Source organism: Triturus cristatus, chromosome 4_2 (genome assembly GCF_964204655.1).
Source record: "Triturus cristatus chromosome 4_2, aTriCri1.1, whole genome shotgun sequence".
Lineage (NCBI taxonomy): Eukaryota > Metazoa > Chordata > Amphibia > Caudata > Salamandridae > Triturus > Triturus cristatus.
The window spans coordinates 697,946,519-697,972,346 of NC_140586.1; the positions used below are offsets into that span (position 1 = coordinate 697,946,519).

The following is a 25,828-nucleotide window of genomic DNA, read 5'->3' on the forward strand; positions in this document are numbered from 1 at the left end:
CGACACTGTATAGTGACTCATAAAATTCTTTGAAGATATTCAGGATCTTCTGAAGGTCTGGTTGGACATTACCCTTTATATCCTTGATTGAGCTGACCTGTCTTAGGCACTGTTTGTGATATGAGGCTAACATTTTTCCAGCTCTGTTAGACTCGCATAATCTTAAACTTGTTTATCCAGTCCCCTGCCCTCTCACTCAATAGTTTTTTGTATTCATATTTTTTGTTCATTAATAGGGTGAGAGTGTTGGGGTCAAGATTCGACATGTGGAGGGCTTCCAGATTTTTAATTTAGTCTTCTAGAGAGTTTATTTTTTTCCTATGTGTTTTATTTAATTTAGTCTGAACATCTATTAATCATCCTCTAATGGTAGATTTTAATGCATCCCAGAAGGAATTGATCTGAACATCACAGGACGAGTTTTCTTTGATATAATTAAGGATTGCTTTTTCAATGTGCAATATGTCATCTTCTTCATCTTCAATGAAATCATCATTGCAACGCCATATGTGGTCCGATATTAGATGTGGTAGGAAATCGGATTGCTCAATAATGTGGGTGTGGGCACTGGAGATGAGTAAGTAATCAAATCCTGAGTAAGAAGAATGTGGGAAGAAAAAAATATGTAATTCCTGGTATCTGGGTGTTGTAGTCTCCAACAATCTTTGAGATGGAATCTAGGGTAGAGATTATGACTTTGTGTGACTTTGAAGGGTGGAATGAAGATTTTGAGTCAAGGGGAAGATTTAAATCTCCTAATACTATCAAAAGTTCCTTGCTCGAAATGTTTTTAAGGATATTGGTAAAGGAATCCTAAAACTCTGGAGAATCTGAGTTTGGGCCATAGATGTCGAGGGGGTGAATGTATTTCCTGTTCTGGTTGAATTTTGTAAATACTATTTTACCAGCGTCATCAATTGATTGGGATACTAGAGTCTGGTTCGGGCTCGACTCCATTTTTTTATTTTAACTATAGCAGGTGAGAATATGACTTCAGTCTACTTTTTTGTGAGCGAGTTAGCCTCTTTAAGACCAATTCTAGTTTCTTGTAGTAGCATAAGGTCTGCTTTCTGCTTAAAAAGGTAGTTTTCAATCTTTTTTGCACTTGACTGGGTGCTTTAAACCCTTGACGTTCAGTCATATGATTTTTGTCAGTAGTAACCATTGTACATGCTATGGACCATACGGAGTGAGATAACAAAATAATATTTCGCCAGCATAACTTTTTCGTGACATGAGAGAAGTGCGAGTCGAGCCAAATGGGAACATAGAACTTTTAGTAAGAACATAAGCTGTGACTGAGCGAGGAAGTACTCACGAGACTGTTTTTGAGTGTAATTGAGTAAGCAGTGTTATAGTAGGCACTAGGACAAGACTTTTATAAATAAACTAACATTTACAGCTGGCATCAAACACAAGTGAAAAACAGTAGTATAGGTACTAAGAGCGTATCTGCTAGGAGAAATGTCACGGAGAGCAGGAGACATTAGAGAGTACTGTCCTCCATGTGGTACAAGTCATATTTTACTTTTATTGGATCCCGGGTACTGGGTTTCCATGGAGCTGTCTTCACGTTCTGCCAAGAATTGGAGAGGTCTTTCGCTTCTGTGAAGAGGTGATGTCTGCCTTCGAATTTTACCCTTTGTCTTGCAGGGCCAGCAAAGGAGATTTGGATATTCTTGAGGGCACAGGGCTAGGAACCCATTTCTTGTTTCTAACATTGCTTTAGTAATCTTAGGAGATGTATAATTTGTCCATTCCAGGAAATGTGGATATTTTTACGCATGTAATTAAGTATCCGCTCTGTGTGTTGGAAACGGAGCGTTTTACTAACAATTTGATGGTTTGTTGGTTTGTTCTGTGATTTGAAGAAGGAACAGTGTGCACGTTCAAGTTCGAAGTCCTTGGCGAAGGTAATTACTGTGATCTGAGGAAGTCGTTTTTCTAGGAATACAAGACAAGAGGGCTCCGAGTCCTCTGTACCCTCTGGGACCCCAAAAATGTGCAGGTTGTCCATGTGGTTTGTTTTCTAACTCTGCCACTTCTTTATAAAGGATTTTGTCGATGATCTGAGCGATTTACAATCTTTTTCGGTTTTGGTGGATGTGTCCTCCACAACGCTGATGTCTTGCTACGCTTCTAAGTGTTTATCTGGTATGTTGCTGATATTCGCCTTTATGGAGCTTAGTTCCAATTCCATTGCATCCATGTTGGTTTTAGTAGACGTGGCTTGATCATGAATGTCGGCTAGCTGCATCAGGATAATTTTAATGGTTGCTTTGATGTCCTATTTCCCTTTATTGGTTAATCTGTCACTGGGTGGTCCACCTTGGAGTGCTTAGTATGTGTTTTGGAGTCTTTACCAGCACCTTGTTTGGTGCTGGTGAGGGAGATGGCGAAGCTTTCAACTGGCACAGAGTCACCAAACACAGGAGAATGTTTTTTTTATCTTGGCACAATAGGTTAAGAGTAACACACCTGTCATGAGTTGTAGTAGTTTCCTCACCTCCCTGTTCCTGATAGTGTAAGCAGAGATGCTTCTGGGCCAGATCCTAGGGCACAACTATTACATTATAGCTGATAGATCAGAGCATTGCATTTCACAGCAGGTAAAAGGCAGGTCCATCTGGGTCAGAGTAGAGACCTAGACGAATCCTCCTTCAGAACATGGAAATTTGATTCTCAGGATTGAGCACAGACTATTGCCTGTATAGTTTGTGACTTGTAGATTTGATTTAGGCATGAGGGGACCACCAGGGAACCTTAGGGGATGAGGACAGCACTCTTTTAGATCACGGTGCTGCTCTTGGTGTGTTATGCAGTACCATCTTAGAGTCAGGCAACCTAGGTGTTAGCTTGCCATTTGGAGCGAGTATCTAGTTTCTGGAAGCGTCCCAATGTGTTAAACAGCCTGCGGGGTGGCTGATATCCATTTGTGGCTGGATGAAACACGCCCTTTTAAAGGCACTGTGAATTCAGACCGGCAGATTTGGGGTCTAAAGACGCCATTTTGAGGTCAGGCAAGTTGCACTATTAAACCCGCTTGAATTTTAACCAGGCGGTCATGGTCTTGGTTTGTAGACATTAACTTGGACCGCATGCGGGACACTAATTCTGGGTTGTATTATGTAGCAGTAAGCAGCTTATTGCGCAGTTTCGATTTCAGAGGTCGCACGCACCGTTGTAGATGGGGGCCTTGGGTTGTAATCATTAAATTGAGCTGTATGTGGAACCTTCGTGCTGGGTTTTGCTTGTTTGTGATTTCGGAGGCTGTACGCTCCATGAGTTGTGAAGGAGACTGGGATATCGGGGCGCAATCTTAGTCAGGCCTAGCGGTGTGGTGGTGAATCAGATATGTCCGGAGTCATAGTGTGCACGTCGTTGCAAAAGTAGGTGAGGTGCAAAGCTCAGCGCCAGGGAGGTTGTGTGCTAAAGTGGGAGCCAAAGCAAATCTGCCTTAATTTGCTGAGAGTGCCCGTAGCTCAAGCCCGGAGATCTGCTGATATGCAGTAGTAGACATTTTGTCTCTTGTGGCTTGCAATGCTGTCAGGAGCTTGTAATTGATTGGCACTTCGAAAGTAGCTGCCAGCAAATGTTTTGGTTCTACTGGATGCTCTGGATATTCTGATTAATAGTGATGGCTACGGGAGTCAGATTGATACAGAGATATGCCCGTAAATCTGTTTACTTAGGTCACCATCCAATACCCCCCACCCCCCTCTCTCTCTTTACCCAAAATATCATTCACACTTTGACATTTTTTTAGTACCCTGGCATGTCTTTCCTATCGTATTTGAATTGCTCTTGAAATGAGACAGGCGTTAGTGTCCAACCCTTAACCTTAAATGAAGCACATATTTTGTATGTCATTGAGTTTTTGGAACACAGGTGCAAAGGCACTGAAAATAGTTAGAGATCTGTGCCTTGAAACTGTTCAAAGCATTTAACTAGGTATCCATTTTAGAAGAAGTACAATAAGTGGTTGTCAGTTGTGAGCACCATACACTAGTAGTTTTGCTTGTGTTGGGCACAGCATTTGTTTTTAGATCTGTTTTACCGCTTTACTGCTTCCACATTCCCAAGTCTTTACATTTCCATGGAGTTAGGTATTTGCTAGACTGCTTGTAAGCTACTTTCAGCTCAGATGTATAATGTTCTCTGAATGTACACATGATAAATGTATTGCAGAAAGTAAGCAAAATTGGGAGGCAAGGGATTTTCTTTGTATGTTTTAATGTATTTGCCCCTTTCACTCATCACTTCGAGCTTCGTTTAATTTAGTGCGCTTGGTTTCTGACCATTATTGACACTAGTTATGTTTCTCTGAAGCTGTGATGCCCTATGAACAAGGGCATCAGCATGTTTTAAAGCGTTATCAGATAATGAACTGCTGAGTGTTCACTAAAACAGCAACATGAAATAAACATAAAAAGCTATGTGAACTTATCAATTCATCAATGCAAAGAATTCAGCTACATATATTTAGATGTGTGCTAACCACCTAACAATTTGTTGCACAAGCTTTACATCAGCTACTATATTGTATAACTTAAAATACTGTATTCCCCTAAGGACATCCTACGAATATGTGAAGGATTAAGTTACTAATTTATGATTTTTTTTTTTAAACTATTTGTCTTATGTTAAATGTTGTTTAGCTTCTTAATTTGTATCTATTTGCAGTACTTGGAGGCACATTTAAAATTTCTGGCATTTTTTCTGCAAGAAGCTACTTTATACTTGGGCTGGAGTCGTGCCAAAGAAATTTGGGAGTGCCTTGTGACCGGAATGGATGTCTGTGAATTAGACAGAGAGGTGAGAATTAGCAAAATCATTATATTTTTTGGGTAATCAACTATTGTGTTATAGTTCTCTCTCAAAATTGTACGTTGCAATGTTGCATGTTTCAAGTCTAAGAATCTGGAATGGTGCAACAGCACAAGTGTCTCAAAATAGTATGTTTCAGGTATATAATCCAAAATGGAGCAGTATTAGAGCTTGAAAAACGCTATCACGAAAACCAGCTATTCTGTACTGTATTTCACTAGATATTTCACTGTATTTCACTAGAGTGCTAGATAAGGATCTCTTATAGTCTCTTAGAGTACATATCTTGTTTTGGTGACCATTCTGAAAGTGGGTGCTAAATTCAGTTTCATAAGGATGCAGTTAATTTGATGTGGAAGGCTAGAACACTCAATGCTTATGGTACAACGGATGGTCTGTAATCATCCTTCCAGTGTCTCTTATTTATTAAGAAATTTTATGAACTGCTACCTGTCTCCTTTCGGTTACTTATGAGTGCTTGACAGAGGAGTAAAAAAAATGATAGACTATTATAAGGTGGGAGGTTAGAGTCAAAAAAGGATAGTTGAGTGTTCATGTTTGAAGTTCTTTGATATCCTCTCAACTGTGTTTAGTTCATTTAAAGTTCATTTAAATGCAAGTCAATTTGTTCAGTATTCAAAGGTTTCTAGGCCCAGCCTGCTCTGATTGCTTATCATAGTCCATTGAACAGCCCGTGATATTGGTTTCATCCTTGTGTAGGATCTTTAATTGATCTTATAGGCAGGCATCAAGACAGAGGCTTTGGTTGGAGTCTTCTGAGGTTCCAGTTCCATGCCCAGCTTCTTTCCGGGCTACAACTAGCGCAATCAGAACTAAAGTGTACTTCCTTTAAAGTACAACTTGCAGCAATTTCACTGCTCAAGTGTCAAACCATTTTTATTGTAATATAGGTTGGTCTAAGGGGTTTATCAATGGACCCTTCCAAACCTTCTTACCTGTGCAAAGACTCACAGTACAGTCAGAACTAAATATCACAATTAATAAAAAACCTGCTTCAGTCCATAAATAGGATGGACTTTAAATGAAGTTATTGGGAAGACAGCAGCCAGACGAAACAGTATCTTTAGTGAGCTAACTTGCATGTAGTTCCCTGAAGATAGTCATTCTTCATACTGATCTGAACTTCATTCCCAAACTACCTTAGGTCTGCCACCTTATTGTCCTCAGATCTTTCTGTATCCCTCCAATGGAGTGTAGTTCATCTTCATTGTGTGTACTTTAAAAGATTATATATTGCTAAGACTTTGAGCTAAGGGATCCAGCTCTTAGTTTCTTTCAGACACCCAAATAAGGGTAGGCCCAAAGTGGTGCCAAATTGATTGCAGTTGCAGATATGCCAGGAGTCACAGCGCGCTCATCATTGCAAAAGTAGGAGAGGTGCAAAGCTCAGCGCTGGGGAAGTTGTGCACTAAAGTGGTAGCCAAAGCAAATCTACCTTTATTATTATTATTTAATCACTTATATCGCGCATGAATCATCCCCAAGGGGATCTCTCGGCGCTGGAAAAAGATCAGCGATCAAAGAAAGGGAAGAACAATTAGAAAAGCCATGTTTTGAGCATTTTTTTAAATAATGCCAAGTTTGAACATTGGTGGATTGATTCAGGAAGGCTGTTCCGTAGCTTGGGGGCCAAGTAAGAAAAGGCACGACCCCCTATCCTTACCTTCCTAATTTTATGTTCACACAATGTTTTGCGATTACTAGATCTAAGCTGCCTTGTGGGCTGATTAGTTGTGTTTATCCGTAAGATAAACCGGCCCCAGTCCATGTAGGGACCTAAAGACCAGACACAGCATTTTAAACGTGGCCCGTTTTCTAACTGGCAGCCAATGTAGTTGGTGTAAAAGCGTCAGAGAGGGAATTCGCGCAGGCTTGTCAAGAACAAGGCGAGCAGCGGTATTTTGCACCACCTGTAATCTGGAAAAAAGGTCCTCCCTGATTCCGACCAGTAAGGAGTTGCCATAATCCAAGCGACTTATTAATAATGCCTGGATGAGGGTCTTTCTAGCACTCAGCGGGATCCAAGGAAAAATCTTCCTCAACATCCGCATGGTCCCGAAACAAGAGGAGGCCAGAGTTTTCACTTGAGTCTCCATTGAGAGCTGGTTATCTAAAATGATCCCTAAGTTCCTCGCACAACTTCTAGGGATGGGGGCTGGACCCAGTTCTGGTGGCCACCAGTCAGGAGTCCAAAGGTCCGCAGCTTTGCCGAACAGGAGAATCTCGGTCTTAGAGGAATTCAGTTGTAAAAAGTGACTCCTCATCCAGTCAGCGATATTAATCGTACAAGCTGCGAACTTTACTGTCGTTGCGACGGGATCATTTCCGATATTTATGATCAACTGCGTGTCATCGGCGTTTGAGATGGCCTCAAAACCACAGTTCCTAATGACTGAAGCTAAAGGGGCCACATATAGATTGAATAATGTGGGGCTCAAAATAGAGCCCTGTGGCACCCCCTTATCCACCCGTACTGAAGATGACACGCAAGACCCCAATTGGATAGATTGGGATCTATCAGACAAATTGCTCTGAAACCACCTAAAAGCTGAGCCACCGACACCCACCTCCCGCAATCTACTTAACAGTATACCGTGGGAGATGGTGTCGAAGGCTGCCGACAAGTCCAGCAACACCAGCATGACCGGAGAGTCCCCATCGAGCAGCAGCCTGATAGAATCCGTAACTTCAAGCAGAGCAGCCTCGGTGCTATGAGATGTACAGAACCCTGACTGAGTGGAGTCTAATAGCTTATTCTCTTCTAAATAGTTGGAGAGAACAGTTTATAATAGATTCCATGACTTTAGACCAACAAGGAAGAAGAGAGATAGGTCTATAATTTAGAACCTCTGTAGGGTCAGCTGATAGCTTTTTAAGTAGCGGCTTAACACGAGATACCTTCCATTTTTTCGGGAAGGTGGCTGTCGCTAACGACATATTACAGATGACAGCCAAGGATTCTGCAAGGATAGGAGACAGTTCCTTCATAATCCTAGGTGGCAAAGGATCCAAAAAAGATCCCGACTTGGTTTTAGCCAACAGAGCCCGTCCTGAGCAACTGTGATGATAGGAAAGTCATCTAGGCTAGATGAACATAAAGCTGGCCTAAGGACCTGGCTATCATTTAAATTATTTCCCTCAAAAGTACGATAGATAGTGTCAATTTGATCGGTAAAATGTGCCGCTAATGCATTACAAAACTCCTGCGTAGCTGGAGGGAGCGAATCATTAGTACGCGGGCAGGTAAATTCTCTCAAAATATTGAAGAGTTCCTGTGAGGAGTCCTTGGCCTCCATAATCCGAGTACCCTGGTGAGCTCTCCTAGCCTTATTACAGTTATTCAGATAGATTCTGTGGGCTTCACGATAACTGTCTCTATCGGCTGCTGCTTTGGATTTTCTCCATCTTCTTTCTAAGGATCTGATGCTAGTCTTCTCCTTTTTTAAGGCTGCAGTATACCATAGCGCGGGGGCTATTCTGGACGAGATTCGTATCAGTTTTACTGGTGCAATCACATCGAGAGCCTCAATAATAGAGGCCTCAACTCTCTCTAAGGCAACGTCACAATCAGTCTCGCCAGAAGATGGAAGGGAATAATTACAGCTAAAGGAGGAGGCCGTTACTCTTTTCCATGCTCTACGTGGTTCCATGCGCTGCTTAGGTCGTTTAAGCGGCCTCAGCGCATTCCAACGGAAGCGAAGTGCGAAATGGTCTGTCCAGTCCACTTCCATCGGGGTATCTACTCTCAAATCCAACATATAGGAAAAGATAGTGTCCAAAGTATGGCCAGCACGATGGGTAGGGCTGATAACTCTAGAGATGAGCTCAAAGGATTCCATACTTGCAAGCAGACTTGCTGAATCACCATTAGAAAGAACTTCTAAATGATGATTAAAATCCCCAACAAATAAAAATTTAGTTGACTGCAATATGAAAGGGGCCAATCTTTCAGAAAGGTCGGTACAAAAGCCCTTTTTCTCACTGTTTGGAGGGTGATAAACTAGGGCTCCTGTCAGTTCAATAGTATGAGCTTGCTGCACTCGGAAAATCAGTAATTCGAGAGAGGGGGAGGAAACCCTATCCAGAATAGTTACATGATACGGGGGGCGTGTTGCAATAGCCAGACCTCCACCCCTCTTTCCGACTCTGTCCAAACGTGTAACAGAATATTCTCCTGGGAAGGCCATTATTAATGAGGAGATATTTTCATCGTTAAGCCAAGTTTCTGAAAATAGACACAAATCTGGCTTAACGTTATCCAGCAGGTCCCAGATTTCAGTGACCTGTTTCGGTAATGAGCGTACATTCAGATAAAGGCCTTGAATAGCTGATGATTTCCCCCCCAGCTGCTTCTCCCCCTCCACCCCCGAAGAGAGTTCCGCCTGATGGCCTAGCTGACCCTTCCTAAACATACCAGCATATAGAATAGAAGCAGAGAGAGGACAACTATAGCACGATGAGTCACTCTCCTGAGTAATCTCACCTATGCCCCCCCCCCGTTTAGGGACCTTCTGAGCCAGATGTAACAGATATTCTCGAGAATACACTATCCTCCGGACAGGGCATACCTGATCAGAAGTGAGCGGCATGTCTAGGCAGCTGGCAGCGAACGAGGCGCGGACGAGCGCAGACGAGCTTGCCTTGGGCGTGCCGGTGGCGCGGCCGCTGACGCTCTGGGCTTTATACCCCCGGAAGTCAGAGGAAGGCTATACCGCTAACCGCAACACTGGCAGTCTATACGCTGCCGATCGGCAATTGAAATTCCCCTGCAAATGGAGCGATGAGGCAGAGAGACTGCCTGAAGTAAGCAAATGTTTTTTTTTTTTTAAAGTTATAGTGAAACACAAAGCGTTTTCTCCTCTTTACCAATTCCCCCCCCAAATTCCCACATTCAGCAATGTTATTCACTTAAATTGCATGTGTACAATGTTTCATCACAGAAGACAGAATAATAGAACTTATTTTAAAAAGATATTCAGTATAAAAACAAAAGCGCAGTACTTCGCCTTTCTCTGACGCGCTAATCAGTATCACCTTTATTTGATGAGTGCCCGTAGCTCAAGCCCTGAGATCTGCTGGTACGCAGTAGTAGCCATTTTGTGGAGTGTGTCTCGTGGCTTGCGATGCTGTCAGGAGCTTTAAATTGATCGTCCCTGCCAGCAAATATTTCATTTCTACTGCATGCTCAGGGTATTCCAATGCCATGATAATGCAAACTGTCCACTGTGAGGAGATTCAGGACATGCTCCACAAGAGCGTTTTCAGGAACGATGATTCTGTGTCCTGGAGTCCCATTGACTGACTTCTGCAGGGCAGCTACTTGATACGTTTTTGAGCCTTTCTAAGGAAAATACAGGCCAAACTTGGGTAATCTAGCTCTGTAGGTAAGAAACTGGCTCTATGTATACTGCAAAGTGAGGTACAGTGTTTATAGAGTCCAAGAGTCCCAAAGGTAGGCAGAGGTTAAAGTTAGATAGAATCTTAGTCTCTAATAGTGGTAGCTTGGTCGAGCAGTAAGGCAGTATCAGAGGACAGTGTTAAGCATTTGATGTACAGACTCAGTCAGCAGATGAATTCACACACTCAAGAACTGAACTCTAAGCCAATTGTTGTTGTATAAAAATATACTGTTTATTTTTAGAACCAAGCAGGCCTGGTACAGGTAAGCATTAAATACGTTTCAGTAATAGGTTACTGGATATAGGACAGTTTAAAAATGCAATAGAAATTGTACTTTGATTGATAGGGTTAAGCTCAGGGCAAGTTGGAGACCAAAGTAGCACCAAAGGTGCATCCTCAGCGGCACTAGGGCGGCTGGGTGCAGGGTTCTGTTTTGAGGTGGGGTGCCCTGTTGATTTCAATAGAAAAAGAAACACTGCAGGCTCTGGGACGAGGATCTTATGGGTTCGACCACCACTTTGAGGGGTAAGTTGGGATGTCGTGGATTGGTTATGTACGTTGATTTGGCCACACAAGGGCGTCGGATGCAGGGGTGCCTTTTGATGTCTGATTTTCTTACCCGCTCTGGTCGCGGTGGGGGGGGGAGGGCGGTGGGCGGTGGATCCCTCTGGATTGAGGCTGCAGGTGTCATCTGGAGGCTTGAGGCAGGTCAGGGGTTGCCAGATCTTGGGTCAGGATCTCGGGTCAGGATCTCCGGGGGGCCCTCCTCGTGGTGTTTTTCCGCTCGGGCCGGGTTCGGCGGGAGCAGAGTGGGCTGGATTCGCGGTCACTGGCTGGCACCAGAAGCTGCAGTTTAAACACGTCCGGTGTTCACGGGAGAAACTGTCTGGGAAGTGAAGGCAGGCAGGTCCTCCGGGGTTTGTGAGGTTGCTGGCTGCTGGAAGTGCTGGGATTTCGCAGTAGCAGGTTCGAGGGGAGATAGGCCTGTAGGACTGGGGCCAAGTCAGTGGGCGTCGTCCTCTTGTTATCTCTGCACGGCTCTTCGTCCTTCTTCTTGTAGGTAGGCTGGATCTGAGGAAGAAAGGTTCAGGGTGCCCCCTAAATACTACTTTTAGGGGCGTTACAGGTAGGTAAAGGGCAGGGACCAATGGGTCTCTTCCCTGGGGTGGGTACACCCCCTATTCTGCCACTCTCCAGTGGGAGGGGGACAGGAGCTGGTTGTCTGAGTCCCCTATCCTCAAGATGGCGGGGACTGGTTTTCTGAGTCCCCCTATCCTCAAGATGGCGGGGAGTCGAGATTGTGCTTCACCTCGCCTCCCCCACCTGAGGGTGGGCACACCTTTTTTCCTCACTTGTTTTTCCCGCTGGTTCTCCTGCCCAAAGTGGGGGGTAGAACCAGTGGGGACCAGTTGCTGAAAGCAGCAATGGTCTGGAGAGGCTCACAAAGGCGGCCTGCCTTTGAAGCTTCTCCTTCGTGAACCCTGCCCATCCTGGGGGAGGAGGATTGGCACCTCGTCCCAGGATGTGCATTGTTTCAGGCCACCGAGAGCAGCAAGCTCTCGACCCAGGTGTCCAGAAACATGTCTGGTGGTGGAAGCCTAAGCAGCCACTCAGTCAGGTCACTAGGAGTTGGTCGAGTTTCAGGGGGCATCTCTAAGATGCCCTCTGTTGTGCATTTTACATTAAATACCACACTGGCATCAGTGTGGCTTTAATGTGCTGAGAAGTTCGATACCAAACTTCTCAGTCTTCAGTGTAGCCATTATGATGCTGTGGAGTTCGTAATGACAAACTCCCAGCACCATATACTCTCAATGGCAGCACTGCACTTACAGTGCCCAGGAATGAACTTGGGCACCGTAGGGGTACAGGGCTCATGCACCTGTACCCTCACCACTGGCATAGGGCACCCAGCTAGAGGGGTGACTGATGTAGGCCAGGGCAGTTGTTTGTGGGCATGGCACACAGGGATGTGCCATATTGACTCTTCACTTTGTTCTACACCAAGACACACAGCCTGCAAAGGCATTGTGTGGGTGTCCGGGTACAGGGCCACTAAGGGTGGCACGATAAATGCTGCAGCCCTTAGAGGCCTTTTCTGGTCACAGTGCCCTGGGTACCTGTGGTACCATTTACCAGGGGCTGACATGTGGCCAGAGATGCCAATTGGGTTTAGGCTTCAATGCAGTTTTCGGGAAGGAACATAGGCCCTGGGTAACTGATTGGCAGGAGCCCAGGGTACACTCAGTCAAAGAACATCAGCAATTCAGCAAAAAGTGGGGGCATACCACGCAAGAAAGAGGGCACTTTCTCACACACTCTAAGTGGAAGGCTCTTTCAAAATTAAAGACTTGAGAAAGAAAATCATTCCTGTTAGATTTAGGATTATGTATGGGTGGATTCTAGAGCACTTCCCCACATCGATGCACTCGCACAAGAAATCCATTCTACGTTTTCATTAAACTCTAATTAAAATGTATGTCTAGTTTAGTGCATGTTATTTGGATACATGCCATGAACAAAATGAGCAGGAATGCTACAGCAGTAACTCAAATCAAAGTGAAAAAGGATTTATCCGAAAGAAACAGGTTAGTGATAGATTCCTTACCTTAGAATTATCTCCAGGCGTCAGACTGGATCCAGAAAGTTTTCGTCGGCAGTACCCCTGCGCCTCAGAAGGTGGCGTCGTGCGGCTCCGTGTCCGTCGTTTCGTTCCCCTTTTTTTTCCCCTTTTTTTACGACCCTATAATAGGCACCTTCTGTGTTGTCCCACACGCCTTACATCGTCGTTGCCCTGATGAAGGTGTAGCTTACACCGAAACGTGCGTTGGCTCCTGCCCTCTCGTGCCTATTGAAAGAATCTATCTATCCCTATGAACTGGGAACGCACGAGCCTGTCTGAATTGTTACTTTTTTGAATTTTTACATTGTTGATGTAATTTTTTGGCAAATCAATGTGTATAATGTGTGTACATGTATTAGCTTTGTCCTATACATGAACTTCTTGTTTGAATGAGTGTACGTATGTTTGTCCTTATGTGTGGGACTTCCGTGCATATATAAAATAAACTGTATGCCATATTGTTTATTCTTTATGCAAAGATTATCATTTTGAATATTGCTATTGAAATAAAGTACGTTCTTTTTATCCTTCTTGTTTTTCTTATCTTCCTGAGTCTACCTTGGCCCTTGGCTCTTTTCTATAAACGTGACCCAAATTTGGGCCTAACGAAACCAGTTTAGTGTAGACAGTGGGTTCTGTTTGAAGGCTCCCGTTGTTCCCTATCTCCCGTCTACCCATCCTACTTCTAGGGACCCCCCTTCTTTTGATCAGAGCGTTACAGTAGTCTAGTTTTGATACAATGAGGGCTAACACAACACTTTTTTGCAGATCTGATGGAATGAAGGAAAGGGCCTTCCCGAGTAATTTCAGGGTAAAGAAATGAGCAGAGATAATCTGAATGATATGGCCCTCAATAGCCAATTTACTGTCAAAGTATTCCTAGGTTTTTTTACCTTGGTGACTGGAGTAGAGAGTGTGGCTAGCTCTTGAGGCCACCAATTTGGAGACCAGAACGGCAGATTCCTTCTGAATAGTAAGACTTCAGTTTTTGGATAAGTTTAACTGTATCCTATATGTAGGATGCAGTCATGGAATCTGGCAGCATCCACCTCTGGATTACTATTGACCGACACTATAATTTGGGTGTCGTCTGCATGGGACATTCGCTCAAAACCAAAGGATTTAATCACAGTCGCCAGTGGGGTTGCATAAAGATTTAATAAGGAATGGGTTAGAGCTGACCCCTGTGGGGCACCACATGGCAGAGAGAAAGAGGGAGAGCTAAACCCATCCAAAGCCACACTCTGCTCTCGTCCAGATAGACAAGATATAAGAAGGGAGAGTGCTTTGTCCCTGATCCAGAAGCAGAGTATGGTTGTCTGTGTCAAAGGCCGCCGAGAGATCTTATGAAGTCAGAGCTACAGTTCCTCCTGTATCGAGGATCTGCCTAATTTCCTCAGAGGCCGTAATGAAGGCTAGTTCTGTACTATGAACTGGGCAGCATCCAAAATGTTACTTTTGTTTATATAAGAGATGAGTTCTAGGTTGATGGATTTTTATCTGTTTTAGCAGGAAATGGGAGCATTGGTATTATCCGATAGTTGTTTAAAACTGTTGGATCCAGATTGATTTTTTTAAAACTTTGGTAAAATGAATGCTTTCTTCCACTCTATTGGAAAGAGACCAGTACTGAACATCTTGTCAGTAAGAACTATGGCAGCAGTTTCAGGCACAAACTGTATTATCTTGGGAGGACAAGGATCTTTTGGGGCACCCGATTTGATAGTCTTTAGCAAACCTAAAGTTCCCTGAAAGTTTTTTTGGAGCATCAGTAACAGTCTCTGATGTTACTGTGAAGGGTACCCTTGTCAAGTGCTGGATCATGAGGAGAATCTCTGTCAGATATACAGGCTGACGGAAAATGGGTTATATGTGCTTCCTCATCTATTGTTAGAGTGGAGTTCGTATTAGCTAAAAAGAAGTCATAGATTCCTTTAACCTTGTCTTGTAAAAAGTGGCCTGGTTGTTTAGAAACTGTTGACTAACCATGTTCTTATTTTCTGTAGGTTTTGCCAGTTTCTTGACTGTTGCAAAGAGTTCCTTGGTGGAACTCTTCGCTGAATCAGTTCCATGAGTGAAATAGCATACTTTTTCCTCCTTTTAAATGTATATAAGTGTTTGTCTAGTATGTGATGAGTCATATATATGTTTAGTTTTATGTATTGATGTGTATATATTTATTTGTTTGAATCGAACAGCCCTGAAGAAGTCCGCTTCAAGGACGAAACGCGTCGGCTGTGTCGTTGTGAACAGTGATGCTCATGACTTTGTTTTAAAAAGCCATTGATTCTGGAATAAGAATAAAAAGAAAACTTTGGAAGAATACTTATTCTGGAAATGGACTTTATAATTGTTCTTCAGTGCTATCATTGTATGGCGCACCTGTGATTTTGTTTAAATACTTTTTCCTCATGTATCATTTGTTTATAGGTTTGGATGGATTGCTTATATGTTTTCTTATATTTAGTGTCTTATTTGGTCCTCCGTTTTCTTTCAAGTTTATAGCATTTTTGTTTATAGAGCCTAAGAGTATTGGTGAACCATGGTTCAGAGGGGTTAGTTATGTGACTGTGATGAGTTTTAGATGGAATCAGTTGGTCAAGGGCCTTGTCTAGGCATTGACAATATTCGCTGGCATTTAGATCCAAGTCTCCTGTGACCAAGGGTACAGTTCGAATTAATATATCATTAAACAAATCAGTATCAAGCTTATGCCACCTGGCTGATTTAGATGGAATATTCTCAGGGTTCTCCGTTTCCCAGTTAAGCTCGAACATTAAAGCCAAGTGGTTGGACCAACTTAGAGGGAGCAAGGAGGAGTTTTGTAGATGAGGATTATCTGAAAAGATTATGTCCAAATAGGTGACCTGCCTTATGGGTAGGTCCATTGACTAGCTGGATTAGGCCGGAGCTATCCATAAATTCAATGAGATGGGCATGAATTAGTATCTGAAAGGTTATCCAAGTGGAAGTTCAAATCTCCAAGGACTGTGAGATCCAAAAGGTCAGCTTTAAGCTCTAATAATTGGCTGATCTCATCTGTGAAAGATGCTCTAGGTCTGTAGATCAGAATGTCATCAACGGATATTGTTAATTAATTTCCATTGTAAAAGATAACGCATCGCAATCACAGATTGTGGGTAGCTCTTGGATTAGGATTTAAAGTGCTATGGGTAAATGATTGCGAGACCACCTCCTCCTTTTCTGCCAATTCTGTCAAGCCTGGAGATTAGGAAACCTGGCGGAAGGGCCGGAATGAGGTCAGGGTCTCAGGTGGCATCCGCCCGCATTTCTGTTCTAAAGATCAAATCAAGTCCTTTAGACTCCATAAGTCTGTACATGGTATAGCATTTTTAACCAGAGATCTGGCATTGATAAGGGCACAGCAGCAGCTAGCTGGTCGAATGTGGTTACCTAGGGAGCCAATGTGGGAGTGGAAGGCCTCTATTTTGATATTAGTTAATGTTTGCAGATGGAGCATGTCAGCGAATCTACCCCACCATAAGGATCTAGAGTAGGACCAAGGCACAACTTAGCTGATGATTTTAAGTTGGTTAGTTCTTCCCACAAGTAGTGGGTTTAGTTCTTTGCGTGGATAGACAAAACTGGTGAATGTGACTGGAGGCTCCTTCCTTGAAGGGATATTATACAAGCATGTGGATCCATAAAGTGTTGGAGAACTGTAGTTATTTCTTATTAATCACCAATGTATGTGTTCCCCTGTGAACACAAAATGTGAACAGGTATTTGTGCTGATACTTTTAGTGGCAATAATGAGCCTGACATATATTTAAAAAGGAGCCTCCAGCAATGGCATAATAGCTATAGCTTAATGAAATTATTAGACAGACGCTAAAGGCATTGTCCATGTGATGGGGAGTGGAGCTGTTGTTGACAAAGTCATCATCAATGAAATCTTTGTTGACGAAATGGTTGATTTGGTTGTCGTCCGCAGAGGGATAGTTGATGGAATGTAGTTGATGAAGATTAGACTGTAATTGGTTTGATGACAAAGTTTTTTAATTAGCTCTTAATTGAGAACAGAGGTTTTTATCCCATTATGAAGTACCTTTGGGGATTATTGATTTGACATATCATTAACTCATACACAGACCACTCATGTGGGAAAGACATACACCTTCAGGACAAACTATTTATGCATATCTAACATCTTCATTTAAGCTGTGCTACGTTGGCATATGGTCGGCCACCTAAAGTGAGTTAGTGGTTTTACAGTTCCCAAAGCTGCTGCTCGAAGCAGTTACATTATGAAAGAAGTAAACTCTTTGTCAAGGATACCACCTATATGTTTGTTGTAGATTGGGATGATCTCTGTGGGAGGGGGTGAGCCTTTTAAGATGCAACAGTTTGGTTACAGATCATATAGTATTCTAAAACCCCATTATGCTGCTCTGGAACCTGTGCTTAAGCATCTTTGTTGCCTATCTGACATCCTTCAATTCCTTCAGTTTTATTACCACACAACGTTGAAGAAAATGCACTAATTTTGTTTAGGGGTAGAATGTTTGTTTTCTTGTCATTTATGCTATTAGGATGCCTCTTTTCAGTGGAATTGTCAATCATGCACAATGTTTATCTGCTAGTTGCTTTTTGGCTTTGTGGTCCTCATAAATGCTGCTACACTCTGCTTATCCCACTATTTTCAGAAAATCTAATCAATTGTTGCTGTTATCATGCCGTTCCTGTAAGCCTGTGAATAAATACACCTAAAACTGGGTTTAATCCTGATCTGGTTGACGATAATGTCCTTAAGGTGACCATGGTCTGTTACAAATAATGCAAATATTTACATTCATGTCCCTACATGTTTTGTCATTGCAAGAAACCTGCATAAGAAAGAATTGCCACCCATGGTTTTTCAGTGTTTTGTCTTGGGCATCAAAGAGGTTGTTGGAACAATTGTGTTGCTTAAGGAGACTTAATATTTTTATTTTGAATTGCAGATGTGCTTTGAATGGTTTACAAAAGGGCAACATGACCTTGAGAGTGATGTGCAACAGCAGCTCTTTAAGGAAAAAATTCTTAAACTGGAATCATATGACATTACAATGAATGGTATGGCAAGTTTTATTTTTATCCAGTTTTAGCAAAAATTAATTCCATGAGACCCTAATTTATAGCAGGATCATGACCTTTTTAATTTATTACTTTTTTACTACTACTGTAAATAGTAATCAAATATTTTTATGTTTGATCTTATTTAATGGATGTGTAGAGTTTATTACATTCAACATACATCGAACATAGTGATTTAACTACGCTGACGTTACTTATGTATGCTTGTTATACATCTGTGTTACCACACTGTGTTTTGTGTTGCACCGTTGGTAGATGGGTTTAATCCTTATATTATTTATTTACTGCCCTAGACTGATATGCCTGGCATAAGGTAACTGAGTTTTTGAAGAGTGGAACTGTGATTCACATGTTATACATAATCTCACTATATAGAAGGTGGGCCCGGAATAGCATGTTTTGATGTTGACCTGAAATCAGCAGAGCCTTACCATACCTTAACATCCATCTCCAGAAAGAATTTACCATCTACCTGAGCTCAGGCTTTTTTCCATCATTGAGTTTAGATATATAATTGCCATCAGAATGGAAGCAAGGGGATTCACTTGTGTGCTAAATGAAGCAGATGAAAGATTTTTTTTTTTATGTTAACACCCTGAACTTTACAATTATTGTATGAGAATCCCTACTGAATTTATTCAATTTGTGCATTCTTCCTATATCTCAATATTGGGTGTGAACAAAAACCCATGTACATTTTGCCTAAAGTATAACTGGACATTTCTGTCAATAGAATTGTGGAAGATGTCTTTTTCACAAGTCTCTGTCAGGCTTCCGTGTGTTCTATTGCTAAGACTTTAAAATTGCGGAAAGGCAAAGCAATTTGTTCTGTGACTGTCATCTAATTGTCACCAATGTGCTAAAACTGCGCACCACAGTTTGCAAGCAAAACTATTTCTGGACCAGACAATTTCCATAACCTTGCACTAGATTTTATACTATACAAAATACCTCAATTTCTCACCCAATGCCAAAATGACATACAGGCACAAATAAATGATGAGGTCAATTAAAATTGCACGCAGCATACATACTTTTTGCCTCAAGGCATTTGGGAGACCTGTTCCTTTCATGGTAAAAACAGCATCACTCTTCTGCCCAAATATATTTGCATGTGGTGATGAAAACCGGAAATGACCTCATCTTTGATATTCATAACTGTGTTAAAAAAAAAAAAAGATGCTGGTTCTACCTCGAGAATTACGTTGCAGCTTTTGTGGCAGGTGATTTTGAAGTGGTTTCTCTAGGTTTGATGTTAATTTTGCTCCACAGATTTTGTGAAAGAATATTACATTATAGTTCACATATCATATTCCTTAAAAAGACAGATCTAGAAATGAGTGTAGCTCATTGTGTAATCTACCATAGGTCACATTAACGCAGTAATCACTGGAGGAAGACAATCCCAGTGATTTATGCACAATGCTTGGCATACCTCCATACTCTATCCATAGATTAACCTAGACATTCACTTGAGGAGTACTCCAACAAATATTTGAGGACTAGCCAATAGGTTATTCATCAGAGGATTCTGATATGGATACATTTAGGCCATTATCTGCAGATTAGGTTGGTGCTTAGAACATAATAGAACAAGCATTGGCATAGCCAATAGGTTTCGCCTTTGGGACCTTATAAGTGTTTAGCCATGCAACAGTTGATGTTAGTGCACCAAGGATATTGTGCTGCATAACTAAATACTTATAAGGTCCCAAAAGCGAGACCTATTGGCTATGCCAATGCTTTTTTTGAAATTATACCAGGTAAATATTTAACTGTTCAACTTCCTGTGCTAAAAACTAACATAGAAACTTTACTCAAATACATTTCTACTTTTATCTCTCAACATCCTTATCTGTGCGGCCTTTAATTTACAAATATATCATAACACATATTGTGACCACTTTGTTAACAGGGGTGTGTGCAGGACAGTGAATTAAAGAGGCAGTCGTGATTGATGCCTGAGAGATTTGAACCACAATTTAGAAGCGCCGCAATGATGGCTGCACATCACAATTTTGAACCATAGCTGCCAAGTTTTCAGATTGCGTATGTGTAACATTTCTATGGATACATTGTACATATAAGTGACATTCAAAAGCCAAATGTGTGACACTTCCAGTGACCCGATCTCACTAGTAAATCAAAGCAGTGAAGATCAGAAATTAACATTTCCCCACATAACTGATAGCTGAGCGCGCATTTGTAAAGCGCACATTGTCGACATTTAAAAACATCCACAAAATGCCAGAGCTGACAGTTTTTAACAAAACGTTCCATCCTGTCTGTGCATCACTTCAAGAAAGATATGAAGAAAGCTATCTTTCTGAGACTGGAACAAATGATCAAGGGACCAGCTAGAAAGACAGTGAAAGGAGAGGTGCGCGCATGCCTCGGCAAGCACGTGAGTGTTGCGGCAAAAGTGAAAGTAATCGTGCTAAAAGCTGGCGGCTGCGCGCATACACGCGCACGTGCACGCAAGCGCTAGGCCAGCAAAACCGTGAGGTAGCACTTCGAAAACCCCGCTTACTATATGTCTCGCCAGACAGCGCATGCGCTGGCTCAGGCGAGACCTAAAATCTACTTATCTGTGTTGAGTTGATCTATAGATAAAAACGCGTGCTTCCTGGTTGACATGTAACCCTCTACAAATTAAACTCAGGCTCCCATCTACGCTGTCCAAGATACTACAAATAGGTACTGATAACTTTACTACACTACTGACGGTTAGATTGGTTATGCCAAGAAAAGAAGCCAAATGCAAACTTGCACATATGGAACATACCAATTTTCAAAGTGCAATGCCAGTTCAGTAGCTCATCTTGGAATGTAACGGTCCCTAGAAGTGGGAAGATATTGGGACATTTGACAATACTTCACTTCCAAAACAGAAGATGCAGGCCAAGACTTTTGTGTAACAGGCAAAGATGGTGCCAAACACTTACATCAAGCCATCTCTGAATGTAATTGATAGACAATGACCACAGCTTTTGTCTTAAGGCAGCAGATGTGTCTGCTGTGATCATGGTTTGGAGTTCATGGTAAAGCATGGGTAATTACTATGCCTTATTGTCATACTCCCATATATTATCAAGTTTGTGATGATTTGCTGTGCATAAAAATTCACACAGACAAGGAGGCTGTAAACCTTTTTTTCCCTCAAGGGTACCAATTACTTATGATTGCATCCTAACCTATATCTTTCACACAGTACACTCCAGTCTGTGCTCCAGGTAAACCCTGTTCCTCGGTCAGGGCAACCTACCTGTAAGGCCCTTCTTTTTGTAAAAGAGGTTTAGCAAAGCACTGAGGCATGCACTTGTCTCTAAACAATGACCAGGTTTAAATCCTTTTCACATAGTCTGAATAACATAGAACAACATAGTAGTACAATTTTTCTACTTGTTGAGCCTCATAATCAATATGCAGAAATGAAGGGCGATCCCCCCCACACAACAGAAAATATTTCATAGGTCTGCTATAGATACTTTGAGATTAGTGGTTTATTTAAGACAGGAGAGATGTTTGGCATTTCCTTTTATCAAAAGGTCTGTCTGATTATTGAAACTGTAGGGTGTGGTGGCATTGCACATTCACTTGGCTCTGAGTTCAAGGGTATGCATGAACCCTTTATAAGAATGCCTCAGCTGTCAAAGCTCGGAGTATGGGGTGAGTGATGTAGTGGTATGGTGAAAGAAAACCTCAATCACAGTCTCTGTGCAGGACATGTTGTGTATAGCATGTATGTTGTAGTTTATCACGCTGTATGTTCTCCAGCCATCTAGCACTGGTTTCAGAATATTTCAGCTGGTGTCTTTCTCAAAGCGGTTTGCTTTATTTTAGCCATGCGTCGGAAAGCATTTCATGTAACCATCGATGTACAGAGACACCGACTCCAAGGCAACATTGTCTGCCATTGGGTTTGAAGATTTGTGCGTGTCCTATGAGGAAGATGCACTAGGTGAACAACATAGCCACAGTGGAGTGACATACATTTTAGGTCACCGGAGCCACCGTAAACGTTGAACAGATTTCAAACCTGGATCTACTTTTGCCAGGATCCTTGAATCACAGCTGTTTGGTCTTATGTGATTCACTCAGCAGTGTACCCTTATCAGATATGGATAATGGCCTTAATTCCTGTCCCTCCATTGTCTCTGGAAAACCCGTTTGTTCCCATGCCACCCTGTTCAAATTGTGGAAGGTGCAATAACATATTTAAAGGCACTACCATCATGCGTCACACACAGGGAAAACCGATTAAACTACACACTACAGCAGCTTGTGATACAAGCGATGTAATTTACCTACTTAAATGCCCATGTAGACTGGCGTATGTGGTTAAAACTGAAAAAAATATTAAAAACAGACTTACAGAACATAAAAGCAATATATGTACCAAAAATAAAAAATCTACAATCTCAGTACATTTTAACACACACAACCATAACATCAGTCAACTTAGATTCTTGGTACTGGAACAAGTACCATTCAAAGAAGGAAGAGACAACAACAAATACTTGCTCCAAAGGGAAATTTATTGGATGAATCGCCTGGACTCAATCAGCCTCAAGGGACTGAATGAACGGATGGACTTTGACTGTTTTTTATAAGTGCTAGTATTTAGAAAAATGTCTCTTTTGTTTACAATCATTTTTCATGTTTACAGCTTGATATTTTGCTTTAACAAATGAGGCAACTTTCTCATCATATTTTATTTCCGATTACCACACTATACATATTTGTTTTTATACAACTATTTGTTTTCAACTTGAAGCATGCACATTGTCATCCAGTTCAGGCGTCACACTTTTATCTTTCTTTTATTTTTATTACGGTTTTCCCGTTTTATGCCTCTACCCGTCTTCTATGTTTATTTCACGAAGCACATTTCCGGTATACACCTTCCCGACCCCTTTCCTATTTCTGTTGACCCAATTGTAACATCGCCATAGTCGGTGAACGCTGAACGCGCTTACTGAATACGATGCACCAGAACGAACATTCACACGACAGGTACGTAACTCAACCGCTATCTTTGTTTTAACCAGACAGTGGAATATTCACAATGAGAAAGTGTTTCTACTACTTTTACACAATTTATGAGTTAAATGGCTTTTATCTATAATACTTACTTATCTGAAAGAAACACGTTAGTTATAGATTCCTTACCTTAGAATTACCCACAGGTGTCAGACTGAATCCGGAAAGTTTTTCGCCAGCAATACCTCTGTGCGTCGGACGGTGGCGTCGGTCGGCTCCGCGTTAGTCATTGGCGTGGTGGTCACCAGGATGACATTGCGGCAGCTACTTAGACGCCGCCCTCGTGCGCTGACGTCAATTCTTTCTTTTCCCGCGCCAGCCAGCGCAGTTGCGGGAAGAGCGGTACCTCAGTCATTTTTTTACTAAGTTTTTCTTGACTTTTGTCGCCGTCTTGTTTCGAGTTTCCGACTCCGAACAGGTGCACGAGGGATGCCCGGTTTTAAGGCCTGCGGTTCCTGTACTCGATTAATGACGGTGACGCAGTCCCGAAAGCTGGTTGAACGACTGCAGTCGGCTCCGCGTCGTTCGAGGTCCCGGTCAAGAGGGAGGTCGAGGTACTGGTCGAGGACCCACCATCAGTCTGGCTTGAAGTCTTCGCACTCTGAGTCGGGTAAGTCAAAGCATAAGAAGAAGTCGAAGTAGCATCGTCGCTCTTCACCTTCTCCTCGTCGGTCGGCCGACTCGACTAGGGGCGCGGGTGGTGCCACTCCTGCGGCGCCTGAAGGGTCGACTCAAAGCTTCCCTCCCTTTCCGGGACCCGGAACGTTCGCCGCCCAGCTTCGTACGTTCTACGAGGCAATGCATGCCATCTTTTGGCGGACTGACCCCACCAGCGTGCCTTAGGGCCCTGCGGAATCAGTTGGGGGGCCTAGGTCTTCGTTGCCGGCGGCTTCATCCCCTGCAACACAGGCCCCCTTTGGATCCAGGCCTGGATCCGGATCGGCACAGGTTGATCTTATTACACCTCCACCAGCGCCGCTTCCAACTGCACCACTACCGTGCCAGACGGCGTTCGGCCCCCTGGCCGGCATCGACCCCAGCCTTCTTCCTGACATGGACACGGCGCCGCACCGGCGCCGATCGATGCTGGATCCGACGCCAGGTGGGGTTTTCATGCCCCTGTTCACTTCTGGGGCCCATTTCCTACCACATTGGCAACCAGAGGATGATGATGATGAGGAGGACTGGGAGGGGTCAGCTAGGGTCTGAACAGGACTGGAGAGAGGAATTGGGGGATGCCAGTGGTCCTGACATTTCACCCGACCTTGGCATGTTGCCTCCTCCTACCGTGGCTACGGAGGAGGGAGCGTCATACGCTGTGGTGTTGCGTAGGGTGGCCGAGGCTCTCAACCTCAAGCTTCCTACGGTGGTGGTCGGGACTAACCTCATGACTGAGGTGCTTCAACTGGCGGCGAGCTCTTCGGAGCCCCTGCTCCTGTTTAATGAGGCCCTCACTGACATCCGTTTGGGCACCCGGTCCAGGCTCAACAGAGGGGCACCTGAGGACAGGATGATCGCCCACCACCACCACCCGGCTACGGGTGACCCCACTTTCCTCTCCCAACACCCCATCCCGGAAAGCTTGGTCGTCCAAGCCTCCACTTCCAAAATCGCCTTCCCAACCGCTCCACTGCAAAGGGAAACCAAGAAGCTGGACCATCTTGGGAAGAAAATGTTCTCTTCTGCCAGCTTAGGACTGCGGTCTGTAAACACCACATGTCTCTTGGGCCGTTATTCCCAGTCTGTTTGGAATACAGTGGCACAAGTGCTGCCTCAGTGTCTGGAGGAGGTCCGGGAAATGCTTCCCCAGGCTGTCGCCGCCAGGAGAGATGCAGCTAAGTTTGCGATCCGTTGTGGGCTGGACACCGCCGACTCTCTGGGCACCACTATTTCAACGTCGGTAGCGCTTCGCCACTACACCTGGATGAGGGCCACTGGCTTTTCAGCGGATGTCCAGAACACCTTGATGGACATGCCCTTTGATGGCTGTCGCCTTTTTGGCGACAAAGCAGACAACGCCCTAGAGCGCTTCAAAGACTCATGGGCTACGGCCAAGTCCTTGGGCCTCTCCTCCCATCCGGCGCAGTCTGCTTTTCGCCCCTTTCGTGGCTACGGACGGGGTGCCCCGCTACGTCCCACCCAGGGCCACAGACCGCAGCAAGGTACCCAATCTTCGCGCGCCCGGGGACGTGGGAACCAGCGTCGTGGTTCAGGGGGCTAGCTGCGGGCCAGTCCACCATCCACTCCTCTGCAGCAGCCTCCAAACCCTCCCAGTCCGACCTTTCAGGCCCATCAAAAGCCAGTGGGCGGCACAATTCGCCATCACCTCCCCCACTGACGCACCATCACTTCGGACAGGTGGGTTTTACAGATAGACCAAAGGGGCTACTCCCACCCCTTCAATACTACCCCTCCAGCCATGCCACCTCATTACCACCGCATGTCGGAGAATCATCTGGCCCTTCTCCAGCAGGAAGTTACGGCTCTCTTGGCCAAGGTAGCCATTGAGCGCGTTCCTGTTCCAGAAGTAGTTAGTGGTTGCTACTCCCAATACTTTCTGGTTCCCAAGAAGGACAAGGGCCTGCATCCTATCTTGGATCTCAGGGACGTCAGTCGCTTCCTCCGGTAAGAGAAGTTCAAAATGCTGACGCTTGCTCAGGTCTGGTCTGGCCTCGACCCGCAAGACTGGATGGTAGCGTTGGACTTGCAGGATGCTTATTTCCACATCCCCGTCCTGCCGGCCCACCGGTGTTAGCTATGGTTTACGGTAGGCCACGAGCATTTTCAATTTACCGTGCTCCCCTTTGGCCTTTCCAG

The 25,828-nt window shown here is 43.6% G+C and overlaps 1 protein-coding gene across 4 annotated transcripts in view; it reads left to right on the forward strand.

Moving 5' to 3' along the window:
- The window catches only part of USP24 (ubiquitin specific peptidase 24), a 2,082,369-nt gene that overhangs the window by 343,087 nt on the left and 1,713,454 nt on the right, over positions 1–25,828 (forward strand). For all 4 annotated transcript variants that reach the window (XM_085602520.1, XM_085602518.1, XM_085602517.1 and 1 more), the window contains exons 18-19: positions 4,684–4,815; positions 17,836–17,947. In XM_085602520.1, coding sequence (XP_085458646.1) covers positions 4,684–4,815; positions 17,836–17,947 — 244 coding nt within the window. The remainder of the gene's footprint in view (positions 1–4,683; positions 4,816–17,835; positions 17,948–25,828) is intronic.